Source organism: Bombus vosnesenskii, unplaced genomic scaffold (assembly GCF_011952255.1).
Source record: "Bombus vosnesenskii isolate JDL3184/JDL3185 unplaced genomic scaffold, Bvos_JDL3184-5_v1.1 scf7180000014105, whole genome shotgun sequence".
Lineage (NCBI taxonomy): Eukaryota > Metazoa > Arthropoda > Insecta > Hymenoptera > Apidae > Bombus > Bombus vosnesenskii.
The window spans coordinates 5257679-5277683 of NW_022883371.1; the positions used below are offsets into that span (position 1 = coordinate 5257679).

The 20005-nt window shown below is 34.4% G+C and overlaps 1 protein-coding gene across 5 annotated transcripts in view; it reads left to right on the plus strand.

Moving 5' to 3' along the window:
* The window catches only part of LOC117239573 (monocarboxylate transporter 10-like), a 300758-nt gene that overhangs the window by 272962 nt on the left and 7791 nt on the right, over positions 1–20005 (plus strand). For all 5 annotated transcript variants that reach the window (XM_033505257.1, XM_033505258.1, XM_033505261.1 and 2 more), the window contains 3 exons: positions 1940–2104; positions 15215–15500; positions 17420–17594. In XM_033505257.1, the coding sequence (XP_033361148.1) occupies positions 1940–2104; positions 15215–15500; positions 17420–17594 (626 nt within the window). The remainder of the gene's footprint in view (positions 1–1939; positions 2105–15214; positions 15501–17419; positions 17595–20005) is intronic.

Here is a 20005-nt window from a genome sequence, read left to right on the forward strand (position 1 = left end):
AAACAATCTTTTAATAAATAAAACAATACAACAATCTTTTACTTACAATTATGTTCATAAAAGTATATATTTGTATAAATATTCGCAGTCTGATTATCATCAAACAAAATCATGTTTGTATTTTTAATATTATTTATTTTGTTTATGATATTGTTAGTGAAATTTCTTCCAAGTACATATTTTTTATTTGTCTTACAGATTAATAAAATCAAGTAAATGTAATGTTTTATTTTTATTTTTATTATTATTCAGTGTTAGGTGAAAAGTAGAAAAGTTACTATTTTTAATGATAACGTACAACGTCATGATAGTGTCATCAGAGGATGATTACATGAAGCCGAAATCCGTAAGAAACTCATGATTCCTTCTAAAGATTAATTCAAATGATTTCAATTTTATACAACATTTCCTCGAATCCTTAAACCATTCGCGTTTCCTCATATTCTGACGAATTAATTCACGTTTCCTCGAATTCTGGCAAATTTGTTCCAATTTTCTTAACAATTCCTTCTGAGTTAATTCGTATTTCCTGGAATCGTATTTCGCTGATTACGAAATTCCCGTTTTCCACGATTCTGTGCGAATTACGTAGTGCGGCATAACGAACAATTAATTTACCTTTCTTTCCAGTTTTAATAAATCAGTAACTTAACGAAAAATTAATGTACGTTTTGTCCAATTTTAACAAGTTTGTATTTTGCTGAAACGTTGTGCGATTTTCTTTTGAAGAGCGATGAAGACACAGATTTTGTTTAATGTTTGAAGCGAAAGTAAAAGAGATTAAAATTGTGACATATTTTTTTCCTTGTACGAAACGCAAAACTGAGCTTTTCCAGGAAGTGAAAAATGATAGGGGATAGGCGGAAACTAGCAAGGTTGGACCTGTGGCTCCCTTGAGATACGACCCTTCGATGTCCGAATCGAAGACGATCAGTCTTCGTTGAAAGCTTAGATCCTGAACTCTGCAGGAAAAGAAAAAATTAACAGGATTTGTTCGAAGAAATATATGGGACATATAGCGTTAACAAATGATGCAACGTGATTAAAGCAGAAAGCGGAAATGTGAAAGTTTTGATAGATGATTCTCTTTGATCGTATAAAATTTTTATTCAATGAAATATCAATTTTTTTCAAGAAATATCAAGAGTCAACTTTGTGTCGTTTGTATGATCTAGCATTTTATGTTGTATTAAAAACTAATTTATTTTTTATTGTTATTGGAATAGTTATTGGAATAAAGAAAAGATTTCTCGAGATTTAGTTTCCATTTTTTATTTTGTTTTCCTTCAATAGTATTAATTTGCCTTGAAAATGGCATAAAGAGACAGTGACATTTGCTCTAACACAAATTTAAATCGTATTAAAAAATTCCTTTTTCTTTATTAATTGTATACAAATTTTAATTAATTAGTTAATCTAGTTGAATTAAAAATTCCTTCGACCCTTGAAAGAAATCGGACAAACAGCGTTACCAAATTACTAACACCTCAAACAAAATTTAAAACAATCTTAACAAAAGTTCTAAAAAATCTCGAAAAATCCGTAAAATATAAAAAAACATTCTAATAGAATCTTGCAAAATCCTACAAGTTGCAAAAAGATCTGACTCTGCCTCCTCGTAATCCTACCCACTGCAGCTGGAAAATCTCGAAATCTCTAGTTTCTTTCCCCCTAAACTATGATAACATCTCTCAATCTTTTACGATCAATCAGCAGCTTCAAATTTGCCAATATCTCAAGGAAACTCGCCAACATTTGTAAATCTCAATTGGCTCGAAACTTGGCTCTGATTCGCGTATTTCGCGTATGCCCTCGAAAACGTATCTAACGCTTTTCCTCTTTCATCCTGCCCACTCTCGCTCTTCTAACAAATCGTTAAGCTATTCCCAGTGCTCGCTACTGCGAAGTGAAACGATTCACCGTTTGCAAAATGTAACAGCTACGGCGTGGTACTGGGCACCGGTGCTGGCCTCGTGAGAGAAACTGCCGACCTGGTGCTGGGCCATTACTTCAGAAAACGGCGGGAGTTCGTCGAGATGGTCGTGCAAGCCGGCACGGGGGTGGGAATAGTGCTCTTCAGCGTCTTCTACAGGGAAGCTGTCGGGTAAGTTATTTCCGCTAGCAGATAAGAATAGCGTCGTCTACCTCGAACACGAGACAAACAGAATATTGGCATAGTTTTAATTTTCAAATTTCATGAAGATTTAATCGACGCGCGATGGATGCTTTGGAGGATGCTTTTCAGCATTTTTAATTTGGAATTATTATATATATTTGTTTTTTGGCGTCTTTGATTATAAGAGGAAGCTTGGAATTATAAATATCTTGCAATACTCATCGTCTACTTCGAAAGTGATGCAAGTGAAATATTGACATAATTTGAACTTGGTAGAAATTTAATTGGCGCGCTGTATCTTTGATTACGAGGGAAAATTTAGAATTATAAATTTTATAATGTTGTACCTATAAGTCGACATTTTGTTGGTAGCAATATGTTTGGAATTTCGTCGAAGACAAACAGATCGTTTAAGTAAACATTGAATATTTACGATATTTACAATGTAATTAATTTTGATTTCATTAAAATCAAAATATTAAAAAAGCAAGTATTGGATTGTATCATAAATTTGTTCTGTTTCTATATCTACTGCGTAAACGAAGAACAGAACGTTGAACAAATACGTTGAACGAATAGTGTTAGAAGCTGACAGAATAACTGAGACAAGATACAAAGTAGTATATGGAATAATAATCAATTATGATACATAGTAATTACGCGTATAGACACGCAGGTAGAATACATCATTGTTGAAACAGGAAAATGGAATTTGGACGCGTATGATCAGACAAGTAGAACAGTCGCGTATCAGATCTGACGGGGCCAACTGAATAACTACGTTAGCCCAATAAGTAGGATAGATACATATCTGGACGGGCAAATAGAACACCTCCGTGTCTGGTCGTCCAAGTAGAATGGGATTGAATGTAATCAGACAAGTAGAGCAGTTCGCTATAACACGTGTGACAATATTCGTATCTGATCAAACAAATATACAATATTATCATATTTAAAAGTAAACTGATATCAAACAATTTCATATTTGATCAAGGAATTAACAATTCTCTTTGTTTAATTAAACATTACCTTCATATAATTTAAAAAATAGAAAGCGTAATATCATCTGATATGAATAAATTATCGAATGATATAATTTCATATTTGTTTAACAAATTAACAATTTTTATATTGAATTAAATATTGAAATTAATTCCACTTAATTAAACGAATGATAAATAAAATAATCAGTGTAACAAATCCGCATTTATTCATCAAATGAACAATTTTCTGTATAATTAAGCATTAAGTCTCTATTTAATTAAACAAATAAGGAACGAATATATAACGTATGTTTAATTAGCCATAAAGACACACACATAAAGATTGTCAAAATAATTTCACATTCATTCGTTAAATCAATAATTTTTCTCAAAATAATAAGGATAATATCTAGACTATATATATAGCTATGCAAATTCAAATTTTTTTGCGATCATAAGTGAAAATCTGACTGAAACCTCGGCAAAGATTTCTTTTACCTATTAAATGTATTATAACGAATTATCTAATATTTTATATATTTTTGCTTATTATGCACGTTCTGCGTATTTTTCCACCTTTAGATTATTAATAATAAAAATAATTAATAATGAAATAACAAAATTCACATGCAGTAAAGCGTAAAGGAACGCAAGAAAATTATAATAGGAACGCAATTATCACTCCATCAAGTATTTCAATACCGATCATCTCGCTCCAATAGCTCCAATACAATCGAACGAGACAAATCAATCGATTTAAAACGAGACTACCAATCTTATTGCGTGATATCACATTTCCATTTGGCGAACAGTTTGAGCATTTTATCGGCAACGAATAATTTTTCCATCGACTATGACCGATTATTATTCAAACGATTTTCTGCTGCGTGCTATTGAAACGAAGGAAACACGAAAATCGTACAGAGGTGTCTATTAAGTATCGACACGCAACGACGAACAACGTAAATTGCAGCCAATAAAATTCTTCTGAAGATCGTATAAAGGTTTTTTGCGATGTCCATCTGTTGAAAACGCCAGACAGATTGGAATCTAGGTGGACGTAGAGATAATTGCACGTCCAATTTTCTCGATGCTGGTATAGTCTCGAACAAATGGAATAGTTCGTTCATTCGAACGTCGATCACAACTGTATAACATATCCTCTAATCTTTTCAATTTGTTTAGATATTCCACGATCGACGAATGGATTGATTTCGAATAGTGTTATAATTGATATATACCTTTGTCTCTATACGTTTGAACTTTTTGAAATTAATTTTATTTTAAAGTTACATTCATCTCGATCGAAAGGTATTTATTGAAATCCATGAAATACAAGGCTATAGAATTATTTATTCTATATTTTAATAAAATTCGGTATTCACCAATTTTGTGAAAATTTCGATTATTGGTTCATTCGATCGAATCTCTTCCAATGTTAAACTTTTTCGTAACAATGTATTATATATTTCTAAAAACGATTAAAAAATATTTATATTTTTCGAATTGAAAGGATTTTATAGTTATTTAAGAATTTATTTAAAAATATGAAAGGTGTCAGGCATAATTTATATTATAATATTACTCGTAGTTGTTTGAAAATTGTTAAAAAATTCAGGAATATTTATTATAGTTCATCGTTGTAGAATAAGTCAAACATTTGTACGTATAATGTTTGTAAATGCTGGTGAATAGAAGGGAATTCCGAGTGTCTGAGCTTGAAGTGGTCTCACTATGCTTAAAAACCATGTTCATTTGCCATAATTAAAGCAATACTACTCTCTGAATCAAATATGATCGTGTTCTACTTTTGTAACCGTGTAATTTTCTCGTTATATCAAGAATTTCGCTGACCTGGCTAGATACGAACCTTTTTCACTTCCTCGAACACCCTAATCACGTATGCGTGCACATGCATATTTTCTCGTTTTCAAATATGAAAAATTCTCTCCTCGTAATATTTTATAAACAAAATACCGGGTAATGTTTTTTCCCGTGTTTGGTGGTAATGTTTTACCGTGTATTGTATTTTCAGGTTTTTATCAAAATTGAGTTCTCTTCGTAAAATAATAATAATTCAACTTCAAAATTAGATTTTTGTAAAATTCTGATATGATTTTTCATTGAACGCGCTCCAATTTCATTCAAATTCTGAACTCCTTTCTTATTCTTTATTTATTTTTTTCCTAATTGTTTTGGACAATATTGTCACGGTTGTCGTTAAAATATTATTTTCATTAAGATTCTCAAGAGTCCCACATTTTTCCTTTTCCACTTCTATTTTCCTAATGTAGTTGTTCTATCTTTAATTAAATCAAATTAATTACTCTCGGTAATATTCAATATCTTAAATAAACCAAAATTAATTACCTTGCATAATATTGCCACAAACGTCTTCAAAATTTTAATTTCACTGAAATTACTCGAATTCCGAAAATTTCGAATTGAACAAGTTCCGAATTTGGTAAGTCACAGGATTTTCTAAACAGTTTTCTAAATAATCAGAATTCAGAGAACAAGCAGTTAAGATGATACATCCTGATTCGACTGAACCGCAAGCATGGATTGTGCTTAATCTCGAAAACCCAAGAAGGAAAGTTGGTCGGAACGCGAATTACTTTTCCCACTGTTCTTAATTGTGTTAATGGATCGATCACACTTTCCGGCCGAATATTAAGCGGCGATGACGAACGAAGAAATAGCCCGTTTGGAATGCTTTTAATTAAACGAACGAAGGAGAAGATCGTAAATTCAGCGTGGGACAGTGCTCATAATTAAATCTCGAGCGGAGTAATTCGAGGGTAAAAGTCGAAGTTGGGAACGCCAGAATCTAGTTTGGCAGATAAATTCATTTCGAAGGATTTGCTTTGACGTTCAAACGCTCTTAACTTGGCCTCTGTCTTTTCATTCTTCATTCCTCAAATACAAACACTTGCACACAGGTTTTCGTGTGCTTTATGAGATATCTTCTGAAAAGAAATCAATTAATATATTAGATTGTCTGAAATGTTTCTTTCGTTTTATGAGGAAATAATAAATGCACCATGTTTTTTGTTTTATATTAGTTTATTGAATTATGCACGAATATAATAATAGAAATAGAACGAAATGGATCACACATAATTCGATAAAATAATATAAAACAGAAATTGTTGTTCATCTATTATCACCTTATGATGCGAAAGAAACATTTCGGACAAGCTAATGCATGTAAGTTTACAATACATAAGTTTTTAATTACAATAATAATTTTTAAGACGATATTATAATTGTGAGACAATTGTTCAAGAAGAGAAATTTGGAATTTAATTTTTTATGTTTTAAGCTACTTTCTAAAAAAAGGTAAATCCATGTAGGTTCATAATTGGTTTTATAAATAATGTTGTAGGAGTTGAAATTGGAAGAGAATTTTTTTCAGATTTGGCAAGATCGATTTTCATCAATCTACGTTTCCAGCTTTTAATTCCCAAAATATAAATAGTTCGATGATTTTCGTTTAATGGGTATTCAAGTGTTTTATAAATGACACCCACCAGCGATTGAAACAGGTCGAGATAAGCGAACTCATATATTACGCGCTATATTACTTTGTGGTGGTATGAAAAAAATATTTACCGAAAACATATAAATGAAAATTCTTCATTCACGATGATACGAAAAATATTTTTCAATCGAGAAAATTGAATCCTCCCGTCGAGTTGAAATTTTGATAAAACAGTGTGCACATGGTTTCGATGCAGTAAAATTTTCACTCAAGTAACAAAAGCTCAATAGAATTTTTATTACTCGTAATAACTGCACGTGATAATTTTCGAGAAATAAAATTCTCGACAAATTTTCAGCGCAGAAGTTCGCTAATCCCTAAAAAAATTCTCACTGAGAATTCAAAAGCAATGAGAATTTTATCAAGAGAAAGGAAAATGAGTGAACAGCTGACGGAAATCCTGGAATCAGCAAATGACTTGTTGCATCGTTAAGATAGCCTAATCGTCAGAGATGAGACGCGACTCCTCGCCATTTGCCAGCGGACTAATGCTTTTCCCGGATCCAGACAAGTGATCCATGGATCGCAGGTGAATCCACTGCATTGCAGGTGCGTCGTACCGAGTACCTTCATGCGAAAATAATCCAGATACAAACTCGATTTCGAAACTACTACTACTTTTTTTCAATTATTTATTAATAACCTTTTTAGCAAGCAAACAATACTAATCTTACTACGACTTTACTACAACTATTCTTTCAATTATTTAGTAATAACCCTTTGCAAGCAAATAATACTAATCTTGTTAAAAGAGACAGAAACTACAGAAGAGAAGCTACATGTTTATGTACTGATGGAAATTAATTATGTCAATAATATTTGTATCAAATTTATGTGAAACATATTTTTTTAATTATTTTGAAACTACGTTGTTTCTAACAGCACGTAATTTAATCACAAAATTACGAATGAAATTATATTCGTTATGATCATTGCGACCATATAGATGCAACAAAACATGATAATGATAAGATCAGTTTTAGAAGCTAGTATGTAGTATTTAGAAAATATAGGTCATGTTGCAAACCTTGACGTTATGTATTTATATATTAATATAACGTAACGTTATATTTAAATAGAAAGTTGGTAATCAATTGAATTGTATTAACTATATTGTACATAGTGCACGTACACTAATCTTTGTTAAGGAACTTAGGAAAGATTCAAAAATTTTGAAAGTAATTGCAAAAACGAATTAAAAGTGTACGATTGATATGGAATAATTGAAAAAATATATAATTAATGTAAAAGTAATTTATAGATAATTTGATATGATAATATACCAAAACCTATAGTCCATATAAAATAATAAAAGGAAACATATCATTGATATAAAAATTAAATAGAAAACATAATTAAATAGAATATAATTAAATAGAATAAGTGAATAATTTTATACAATGTTGTATAGAAACGTGAAATCGCTCGATAAATTTATTCATAGTGAGTCTATTATGCCACTTTACGAACTATAGATTTAGCCAGCGCTTTGTCTGTAGAAATTTCAGAAGTCTATTAGAAATTTTTCCATAGTGCGGGCACACTTGTACGATCATTAAATAAATGATAACAGAGTATCGAACGAACTCGAAATTACGAAATTAGAGACGAAACTCGATTGTTATTAGCTCGCGTACCACGAACCAAGCAGGCCAAACGTTCGTTCTGTTTAGGAAATTGTAGGAAATGAAATCGTATCGTTCGTAGCCTGTACGCTCTGCTTGCCGCTAATTGAACGAATTCGCATTCGCCTCGTTGTCAGAATATTTAGGGAACCGTGTAACCTACGCGAGATTGCACGGTTACCAGTGAATTTTATTTCGCGAAGCTTGTTCGAATATTAAAAAGCCTGGTGAACATACCACTGCAATAATTAATACCCGTAACTCGTTCATCATTTTCATTTTTCTTTTGCAAGTTTTTTTCTAAAACTTTTGTACGGTTGAACGTAGGTAATGCAATTAATTTCATTATCAAGTTGTTAATTAAATTAATATAATGGTATTCATAATGGTCTAATGATATTAAATTATAATAATATTTATTAACTTTTAAATTGGAAAACAACGTAATCTATATTTATTAGTATAACGTGTTTTATTCAGAAATAAATTATTTTTCTGTTTTATTATTATCTCTGTGGTCAGTTTGAATGTCTCGATATTATTCATAATTATTAACTTCTTTTATGTTTAGAGTTATCTTCTTGTTTTATCGTCGCAACAATTAGTTTGCCACATAATTTTTTTATGTTCTTCATTACGGCAATTCAGCAACTGATTTCTCTTCCAAATAAGAAAAAAAACATAAAACAAATGTGGTGGATATTTTGAATTATTTTACTAAATTTTTATGGTACATAAATTAACATTCTTTAAATGTTACATTATATTTGTAATATTTATTACACTAGCGTAAAATCATTTATTTGTAATAATTATTATCAAATATTCGTACTCAGTAATCAAAAAAAATGAAATAAAAAATAAAAATGACTAATCTCCAATCTTCGAATCCAATTGAAAATCTTCTACCCCTTACACTTTCCTTCGGAAATAAAATTTCGATTACAGAAGATCAGTAAAAAATATCCATACTTAATAGCCGAAAAACAATTTATAAAAATTACCATTTTCAAATCTGCGAATCAAAGCAAAAGCTTCTTACCGCCTATGTTTCCCTTCATCCTGAAAACATAAAATTCCATTTATAGGGGACAAATTACATTCCCATGAGAAACACCCGAACCAATTTTCTCCGGAAAAAGATCATTTTTTCCATGAGCCATTCTCGCGATATCCAGCCGTAAGCTGCCTTGAACGAGATTTCATCGATCGGCTAACACCGTGATTGGTTCGATCATTGATTGATGGACTGTCGAATGGCGATTGATTGATGGCGGCTGGCCTTTCGCTAGAGTCTCTGTATCATTTGGACGTTTGGTAACTTGTGCGTGGTTTCAGACGCGCAATACATCGATTAATGTTCTTTTTTTCTTCTTTTTTTTTTCTTGGTACAGTAACACGTTGAATAGTAGCCAGCGGAGTTATAGGCCAGAGAGTTAGATTTATCGGATGCGTGGGACTATTGCGCGAAAAATCGCGTGGGCGTGTTGCCCTTGGTTACATGAAAATGCGTGGGCGTCGAAGTCCACGCGCGTTCCGTGGAAACATCTGCGTAACTCTTACAGACGTAACGTTTTATTGTACCGTTGACTCGCGCGATGCAATTCTCTAACAGAATTTTCCTATTGGCAAAGCTTATTATTTATTGGTAGTTTAGAGGAAGTTTTGTTCCCATTTTGCGAAAACTATTTCATTGTGTCGAGAAACGGTTGCTTTGGAATTTTGTAAGTCCAAATTAGGTTAATGATTATGAATATAAAGTGTTATTCTTTGTTAGAAGTTTGTAAGATGAACAGAAGAAAGTTGGTTCCTTTTTCGCGAAAAGCGTTTTATTCTTTCGAGTTCGTAATTCTTACTTGGTTCCTTCTTGTTAGTAATTTGGCAAGTAAGCAGAAGTAACCTGGTTTCCTTTCTGCGGAAAGTATTTTATTCTATCCTTGTTAACATTATTATTCTTGTCCTAGGTTGCTTCTCAAACTTAATTATTTCGTCTTAAATGTCACAGATAGTTAAACATGTACATCCTAGTTATAACTTAGGGGATTATTATCGAAACAACATCTTAGTATGTTGATAGTAGAAAAGAATGTACAATAAAAATAGTACGAAAGAAACTCATCCTGCAATTGAAACAGCTACAGAATTAATTACCAGTCATTGTAACAGAATGTTAATCAGAGTGAAACAAATATTCCAAAGTACCAAATAATCCCATTTCCGTGTATTTCCACTGTACGGCATTCCGACTTTTCACCCTCAAATACTCAAATAACCAAATCAAAAGGACTGCAATCTACCTGAACAAAAACCTCCCTTAACCACAGTAGCCACCTTCAGTGAAACATTTCCAAGAACAGACATTAAAGCAGGATTTAGTGACATGATTCGTTAGCAGGTATAAAAAAGGAGAAACAAGGGGAGAGTTTAATTGCGTTCCGTGTAACCGAGATGATGAAACCATTAAACAGGCGAGCATGTACACGTGCTTGAGACCAGGCTGCATCGTCAGCCAGTGGTATAAGCACGGTATTAACGCGACACGTGTTACGCGTACGGAGTACAGTCAGCCGTGTTTGCCAGGCGATCGTAATACCTCGTCACCTGTTATTTATTGTGCCTGTAACAAAGCAGTAAGGCGATACGTTCTCTTCGTATGAGGAAATACGCGTGCCAGAGAGAGAATAAAGGGGTTCGTATTCGACGAAACGTGTAGGAACGTCGTAAACGTCGGCTGACGGTTAGCCTGCGACTTTCACTCGGCAATAAGCGACGAATAAAGATGGTTATTGTTCGTGGCTGACATGCAAGAACGCGTCGAAGGAACGACAGTGAACATCGCGTTCCTTTAAAACGTTTCTCCGTCATGCACGAGGATTTTATTCTCAAAGAGGTTTTTATTTGTGCGCGATGTTATGTGGACGTTGGAAAATTTGCTTATTGGAATTGCAGGTAAATAAATTACATTTTATTATTTCGTATTAATTTATTTTATTATCGATTAGGTTTCAGAGATATGAATTTTAACGTAAATTCGAATGTTTCGCCGGGAAGGCTGCGTGAAATAATCCCTTTGGCATTTTAAATTCCCGTGCGAGTTTTGACATTTCACTCGTGAATCTGTTTAAGCCTGTGAATTTTAAAATACGAATCTTTCAGTTGTTTAAATTGATATTTCCAATATTACAAATTCGTGTATGTATCTCGCGGTATACACGTTCGTACGAGTTTCGAAGAATCGCTCAAGGGAACTATTTTGAAAGCATATCTTTGTATCTACAAATATATCTTTTTCATCGTTTGAATGGAAAATTCCGATACTACAAGCTTACGTACGTGTTCCGAAATTTCGTTTTAATTGATTGCTTTGCAATTCTACACGTTCGCGTATGTTTCGTAAAATTGTTCGAGTAAAATTATTAAATAACTGTTTCGACGTTATAAATCCAAATGTGAATTCTTTTATCGCTACATAATCAAAATTGATTCGCATACACTAACGAACAAATACCAAAATAATTAACTGGAAAAGAAACTGGCACAACATCGTAAATCTGCTCTTATTTGTCCGATAAAGTAGAAAGGATGTGCAATTACAGGACGTCTGAGTAATTAAACGAAACGAAGACATGCGCCAATAAGCAGTTTCATTTAAAATTCAAGAGCGCGTTTTCCCTACCGTATCTAATACGGATAAGTATACCGGATAAGTAGTACAGGTACACCTGTATACGGGCAAGTAGAAGAGGTCAACATCTGTGCAAGTAAAGCGGTAATGTACCGACAGGCGAAGAGAATAATCCCGTATCGAGTCAAACACGATCTACATCCACCTGACCTGGCAGGATATAGTCTCGCATGGGGTTCTATGACGCTTGTAGATTGTACATATGTACATATGTACGTATTCAAACGACGTTCTAGACTTTGTAAACAGAATATTCGCGTATTTCGACGAGCAAGTAGAATAAGTTCGCCCGTGGACGGATAAATATGTATCAGGTCTTATCAAATTATTAGAATCTTTCAGATATTATTCAAATATCTTTATTTTAATATTAATATATTAATATCGATGAAAGATTCGTCGTAAGACTATTTACAATTGTTATTTTTCATTGTTTACATTATTACATTGAAATTTGGTTTTTCGTAGATTTTTAAGATTAGAACTTTTATATTTTTTGTTTTTTATAGTTTACATCAGTATTCTTTATAATAATGTTATTATGATAATTAATACGCTAAAGATTCGTCATAATTAGACTGAGGGCTTTCATGCATTTATGGGAAATTAGGAAATGGAAAATTATGTAGACTGTACGTTATATAAAAAAATATACATTTCATGTAATATAAATATACATATCATAAAGATAATATGTGATACATGAAACAATTTTCACGTTGTATGAAAATATACAAGATATCCAAAATATAATATGTGGCAGGTAGAACCATTTTCTATTATATTTTCGAAACTATAAATTTCCATAAAAATCCGTCATTTTAGTCATAAGATTTTTTATATTCTATGTTTCATTATTTACATTATTATTTTTTGTAATAATACATTATCTTCCTAACTGAATCTAAATTTTTATATATTTTGTTCCTTTATTATTTATGAAAACGACGAACAATAATAAATAATTTATTTTTATGAACGATCATGTTGAAAACTTAAGTTTCCAAGTTTACATTTCGGAGATCAATTCTTTACGAAAACGTCCAAACAAGAGCTTTATTCGATCAGAACTTTTGATCGGAGTAAACTTTCCAAGAAAAGTGCCCCTATTCTTCTTTCCCCATTGAGGAATAACTTTCTTCTTAACGTATTGGGAACTTCTTCTTAATCTAAATTTTTGTACCACTCTACCGTAAAAGTCATCGATAACAACCTGATTGGTTTATTAAGAGCGAAAACTTATCTGCGATTCTTAAAAACTATATTTTAATTAGAAAATACCATCACGTTGAGAATTATCGTCGTTATTTTGCAAAATACGTAAAAATTCCCAAAATTCCAAGAATTCTCCAAATAATTAGAAGAAAAAGATGAATTAACACCGAGAGAAATGGGCGGTTCGTTGTATCCTATTAATGAATCTGTAAATTATTCTCATTAACAAATATAATTACTTGCGATGTTTTGATTCTTTTTAATTTAATCCCAAAACTTTTCTAAAATATATTTAAAACGAATATTAGCAAACAGGAACTCTAATATTCGCAGCATTTAAAATGAAGATATTAAATGTCTAGTGGCTAAAAATACACTTTAGAAAAATAGCAATACAACAAGTCAATAAATTCATATGACCTAATCGTTAGAAGTTTACTTAAAAAAAATAATCTACAAGATAATAAATTCATATTGTCTAATCGTTAAAAATATACTCTGCATTCTTTAATTACAAACGTACATTTAATGAAACAAGTAGAGCAATTAATTTGCAAACCGAATAAATTGCACATCTTCACGCGCAAGTAGTACGAGTCCATACATCATCGGACAAGTACAAAATTCTGTTTCTCGTTTAAGTAACACGTCTATCGAGTCAAACAGACATCACAAGTGCCATTATTTATCGTAACGTGTTCGAAAAACGCGAAAGTCACTGCGAAAAAGACGATCGAAAACGTTTCTTCCGTTTAAAAAGAAAAGAAAGAAACGAAGAGATCTCCCTTGTCATAAAATTACAAAAGATTCACGGTTTAATGTCTCGCTGAAACAAAAGCGTGTAAGACTCGCTGAAGTTGGATTTTACAGGCGCCAGTTGCGGCGAAACGTCGCGTTATGAAGTTTGCGGTCGCTTTCAGTGAACGACGAAACAGAAACTTTCTCTGTTCGGTGAATGTTGAGAGTCTGCGAATCCATCGTGCGTAATTTCGCCTTTTCTTAATTAAGGATTCCTCTTTCACTGGCCACACTCTAACGAATTCACGCTCCCGAGAGTGAGAATATGAAACTATGAACAATTTTCTCTCTCTGGGTATAATGAAATTTATTCCCTTTTTATGTGGCTTTTTATTTAGTAAGAGCCTTTGAATATATCAGGTGTATACGAAAGTAATGACCGTGTTTCTTGTTGCTACCGACTTAAAGTTAGCGGCTGTTACTTTCGTATACGCTTAATATGTAGCTATTGGGTTGGCAACTAAGTGATTGCGGATTTTGTCATTAGATGGTATTGACAAAATCCGCAATCACTCAGTTGTCAACACAATAGAACCATCGGTGTGACTTTATTAAACTTATTGCGAGTAGAATTTATTGAATGAATATCGTGGTACATCGTTGTGAATAGACTGCAGATTTTGACGCCTTTACGAAAAATTAATAATTGCGAGAATGTGCAAAATGTATGATACGAATGTTACAATATTTAATGGATCGAATAAATCTTCACGCAGATTGCGTTTTAACAGTTCCGTTAATAAAAATATGAGTTTGTGGAAAAAACCGCAGTCAAGTGATCAATAATTAAAAATATTTATGGCATCGTTGCAATTATCACTTTACGAATGTACATCAAAAGATAGAATTTCAACTCCCCTGTGTCCGTTTTAATTAACAAACAAAGTATTCAGAAAGTTCGTAACAAAGTTTAGAAAAACAGATTGAAGATCTTATATGTTCGTAAGAAAAGTGAGATTACACGACAAGTATAATACAGTGGAATGAATCAACTGGCAAAAACGTTGCGAATTTTTTCCAACAGTCCGATATTTACGAACAGAGGTATATAAGAATGGAATTACACGAACAAACGTTTTTGACCGATACAAAAAATTGACAGTTACGATAGAAATACAAATAGAAGGAGGGAAAAAAGTAATGGAAGGATTTGATGGCGAAAGGAGGAAAGTTGCGTAAGAGTGGATCGTAAGCAGAGAAAAGAAAAAAATTCTATTCTGTAACCATAACGACACGGTGTTTCCGCAGAAAGCTGGGCTGGGAGCGTGGCATGCAGTCGGTAACCGGAGCTCTGTCGTTGGCCTTCTTCCTGGGCTTGATTTACAGAAGCGCCTCTCTCTATCATCCGCAACGACGGGCCATGTTACACGTGAAGAATCAACGAGGTGGCAAGTTGAAAGAGAAGAAGACCGCATCGAAGCCACCAAGACAGCCATGGGTGGATCTCAGCCCTCTAGGTAGTCGGCCTGTCAGGATGTTGATGCTGGCCGCTGGAGCAGCCGGTTTCGGCCTTTATACGCCCGCCTTTTACATCGTGAGTACCTTAATTACTCTACCAAGCAACTGCCTTTAGGCTGGTTCCTGTTCTTGGCTCTCAGAGTTGAGAAGTTTGATATTGCAACGTTTCTCGGCTGTATATAGGCTGGCGATAGTATTCGAACGCCTGTAATTTTGCCAATGCATTACGTTGTTAAACGAAAATTCAGGTTTTTCGTTGTTCAGCAATTCGACGAGAAAAGAGACGATAGCAACAATTACGTCGCGAAATATTCTAATTTACCTGTCGTTACGATGGATCGTTCGTTTCTTTTAATTTTATATCGCGTGTGTTGCGCGAAACATTTTCAAGTTTCATTAGCCCTGTTGCGAAACTCGACTGTTAATCAAGCCTCTGAAAAAACCAAATTGATCATGTTAAGGTATAGAGAGAATTTGGAAAGGTATTACAAAGAACTTTACTTGGTGTTTCGTACCAGGGAGAGGATACATACTTGTGTGTGTTTTCGCTCTACGTTCCCTCACTCTCGCATGTACAATACGAATGTACTATATATTCGACAGATCAATTTCACTCTTTGTAAATTTTTCAATTTTATTACATACATAGCGTAACTGATGTTCATTTCCTAAGAAATATGTGATTTATTTTCATAAATCCATTTATAGCAAATGCCAAAGTCAATTTAACGTTGTACTAAAGTTTGTAACATCAATTTTCCCTATTTCTCGACTTATGCATTTGAGTCAGTGTGGCTTCTGAGTGCTTCGATTGCCGAAATTCTTTAAACATTAAACACCTACAAACATTATCTTCATATTTCGCATCTGTATAGGCTTTAGAAATCGAGAAATAATGGAATCATGAATTAATAGAAGCATCGCAGGTTTTATTTGTCACCATAAAATAGATAGTAACTGATGATACGAGACATACAACGATTCAGCGGAGTTAACTTTTCAACAAAAGGCTAACTAACCGATCACTGGCCAGTTTGTAATACCATGGCCGGACCATCCGAAAGGCTGAATCGTCAAACTGCCAGAAACACGCGTATTACTCGGTAGCAGCAATCAGAGAACGGGCCACAGTTGGCAACTTCATTCTCGAGTGAAGTTTCGGCAAAGTTAGGCGGTTTACACGTTCATAATCGCGGTTGACCTCGCTTCTGCGCGCCCTGTCTCAATTTCTGCACGCCTACACGCGTCAGTTAGTATTTCTGATCTGATAGGAGTTCATGAAACTGCTTCCAACGTGATATTCTTCGCAGTGGATGACGTTGAAAATCGATGTGAACAGAAATTTAATTCACAGATCGTAGAACTGTGAAAACTGTATATTTGAAAGCATACACGACGTAGAATTATTAGAATCGAGACAGGAAAACGTAATACAGCTAACAGACTTATCTTTCACACAGAATAATTATAATCCCCTTTGAGTTCTCTCACTTTGTATGATACTAACAATAACTTTCTCCCTTTGTCGATTCCGTAAATCTAAAATCCGATCTAAATCCTGAAAGATCTTCCTAGCCTTGGATTCATTTCTCTTCCGATTTTTCTTCCACGTTATCAAAAGTCTTGGTCAGATCGTATAGGTGATAGGAAAAATATATAAAATATCCAAAACACGGTTCTATTTATAATGTTTAGCAGATAAAACAATATTCCACCTAAATTCTATTTTTGAATTACCTTCATAAAAATATGAATTTGCACGAACATCCGCAACTTACTGACCCACCATGACGATATTAAACGAAAAACCTCGTAATTAAACACGTACCATCACCTTTCTTTCTGCAACAAACTAGACCAAACCTATTCGTCAAACGTCTCTCAACACTATCGATCCGACAGACCCCTCTTCAATTAACCACTTATTCAATCTATTGTACGTTCAGATCTGTCTCTGTCGTAGCAATCAGCTAATGAAAAATACATCGGTTTCAGGCTATCCAGGGCCACAAAGATGGTTTGGAGGCGAGCGCAGTGGTGCTTTTGCAGACTTGCCTGGGTTTGGCAGCGGCACTCGGCTGCGCAGCTTGTGGTGTCGTTACCGCGAGACCATCTGCCCAATGCCTAGTGTCCAGGCAATGTCTCTGTCAGGCAGCACTACTCGGAGTTGGTCAGTATACAACGCGTTACGCTGTTGTGGCGAGGGTGCTCGAACCGCGTTGCGGATCGCGAGGGAAGGTAGTTTGGTCGAGAGACAGAGAGAGAGAAAGAGACAGAGAGAATGGAGGATCGCGTGACTGAGGAGCGTTCTGCGGTGTCGAGGAGTTTGCTTTGGTTTGAGCGAGACGACGTTACCTACAAATCCGCCTTGGATGGAGAATATCGAGCTTTTAATGAAAATCGAGGGAATTTTGGAGGAACGTGAAACGAAGTGTAATTTCGTTGGAAGTTTCGAGAGATTCGAGGAGAGCGTGACTCTGAAGCCGTTTTGTACAGTGGTTTAACGATTAATAATATCGATTAACGAATCACAAGTTTTAGATTATGGAATTCTGTTGTATAATTTTATCATCCTTTCGGGGAACAATCATATTATTTGGAGTTTGTAGAATTTACTTGTGAATTTCATGCGTTTCCTTATCAAATTTTGTCGGTATTGTGCAAGAGTATTAGAATGTGTAGCCTGTGACTCGTAAAACTTTGCTGATATTACTTTAATCGTGCGACAAAGCGCAGGTGTGAATTTTAGAGATTCGTAAGAATTTTCTTGAAATTAGATAATTTTGTAGTATCGCAAGGAATTTGCGAAAATTTAGAGGAAATGTATTTTGAGGAACTTTAAAACCGTAGCACGCCAAATTCTATATCGCTTGTTAAGTTCATGAATTTATTTCTAAAATTGTTTCGCAACAAAAGTGGAAAGCAATTCGAGCCATTCGCGTGATATTACATTGTAGGTTTTTGAACGTGTATCTATTACGTTTTATCAACGATTATAACAACCTAGGAAGCTTAATCAGATGGCAGCTTGTATTCAGATGGTTTCTAGTACCGAACCTCGCAACATTGCTACGTTATTCGCGAAACGACGAAGCTCTATCCCAAAAGGGCAGGAGTTAAGCGCGCAACCTCAAACAGTATCAACTGTAATTTCGGTGTTTCGCTAGGTTTGACGTTGCTACACCTGAAGGTATGCTCGGAAGAGGATATATACGAAATGTGATATACATTGTACTACAGCGAGCAATATCCTGCAATTACTCTCTTAAAGCATATAATTTGATTACTGTATTATAGTCGCGTTCTCAAAGAACGTCATTTTCCTACCTTGTAATTCGATTTTGTAATTCTAACATGTATACGGTTATAGTATAATATATTACAAATTACGATCTTCTTACCCGCATCAAACATACCTTGTGTACATTATACATCAAGCAAACTTCGGCTAATCCTTTGCAATATTCTAGATTTGATTATCTCATAGACAGAAACGATCCATCGATAAAATCTCTATATGAGACGCAAAACTTCCCTAAAAATTCCCATAACTCTGTACAACTCACTGACAATCTCTAAATCCGATTCAAATAAGAAGAATAAAATTTAAACTAGAACCGATCTATCGATAGAATCTCCATATCAAAATCTCTCTAGAAATGTCCATAATTTATGCAACTCACCGACAAACTCTAAATCTAATCCAAACAAGAAACAGAAAATTAAGCATCAATCAGGGAAGATCCATTCTTCCACGATCAGAACGAACTTGAAATCCGATCCAAATAAGAAGAAGAAAATTAAATATAATTGTAGAGAAATTATCCATCTTCCCACGATGAAAAATATTTTCGAGCACCCAGTAAGTAGAAAGGGTAACCACGGTCGTTGGTGACCGTCGTGTGTGTTATGCTTTCGTCCAGAAGGTTCGTCGTCCGGAGGTTTCTAAACGTATAGCCCCCATTCAGTCCTGGGGTAGACTTCAACCCCCGTCCACCTTCCCTTTACCGGTTGTGTGCACCCTTTTGAAGCGGCCTGGGCTCTTCGAGTGTCAGCCGCATACACGTCTTTGCCCCTCATTCAGCCGGCTTACCCTCGACTCGAGTTCTCGACACAAAGTATTTTCCATTCTGTTCTCGAGTCACCCCCTCGATGGCTTCGCCACTCTCCTCTCTCCTCCTCTCTCTCTCTCTCTCTGTTACATATACATGCGCGCACATTTTCTCTCTCTCGTCCCTTCCTTCCTTTCTTTCCTTTGGCCACGCGGAGACGAATATCGCTGCGACAGAGAAAGAGAGAGAAAGAGGATCGTTGCAATCGTTAATGGGGTTGCTCCTGGACAGAGGAAGCGCATTTAAAACGCAACGTTAAGCCCAGGCTCGCAGTGATTTCGTTAACGAAGGAGAAACTAATCTACCAATGCTGTGCAGGTTCCACCACAAGGGATATTTCTGTCGATTTTCGATCCGAGCTTCTAATTGGCTGGATAATGGGATGGTAGTAAAATAGGGGTTTAATTCAGCTTGAGGTTCTCTTTTGGTACTTGGTATGCTGTTTCATTGACTTCTATTGTAGTGTTTT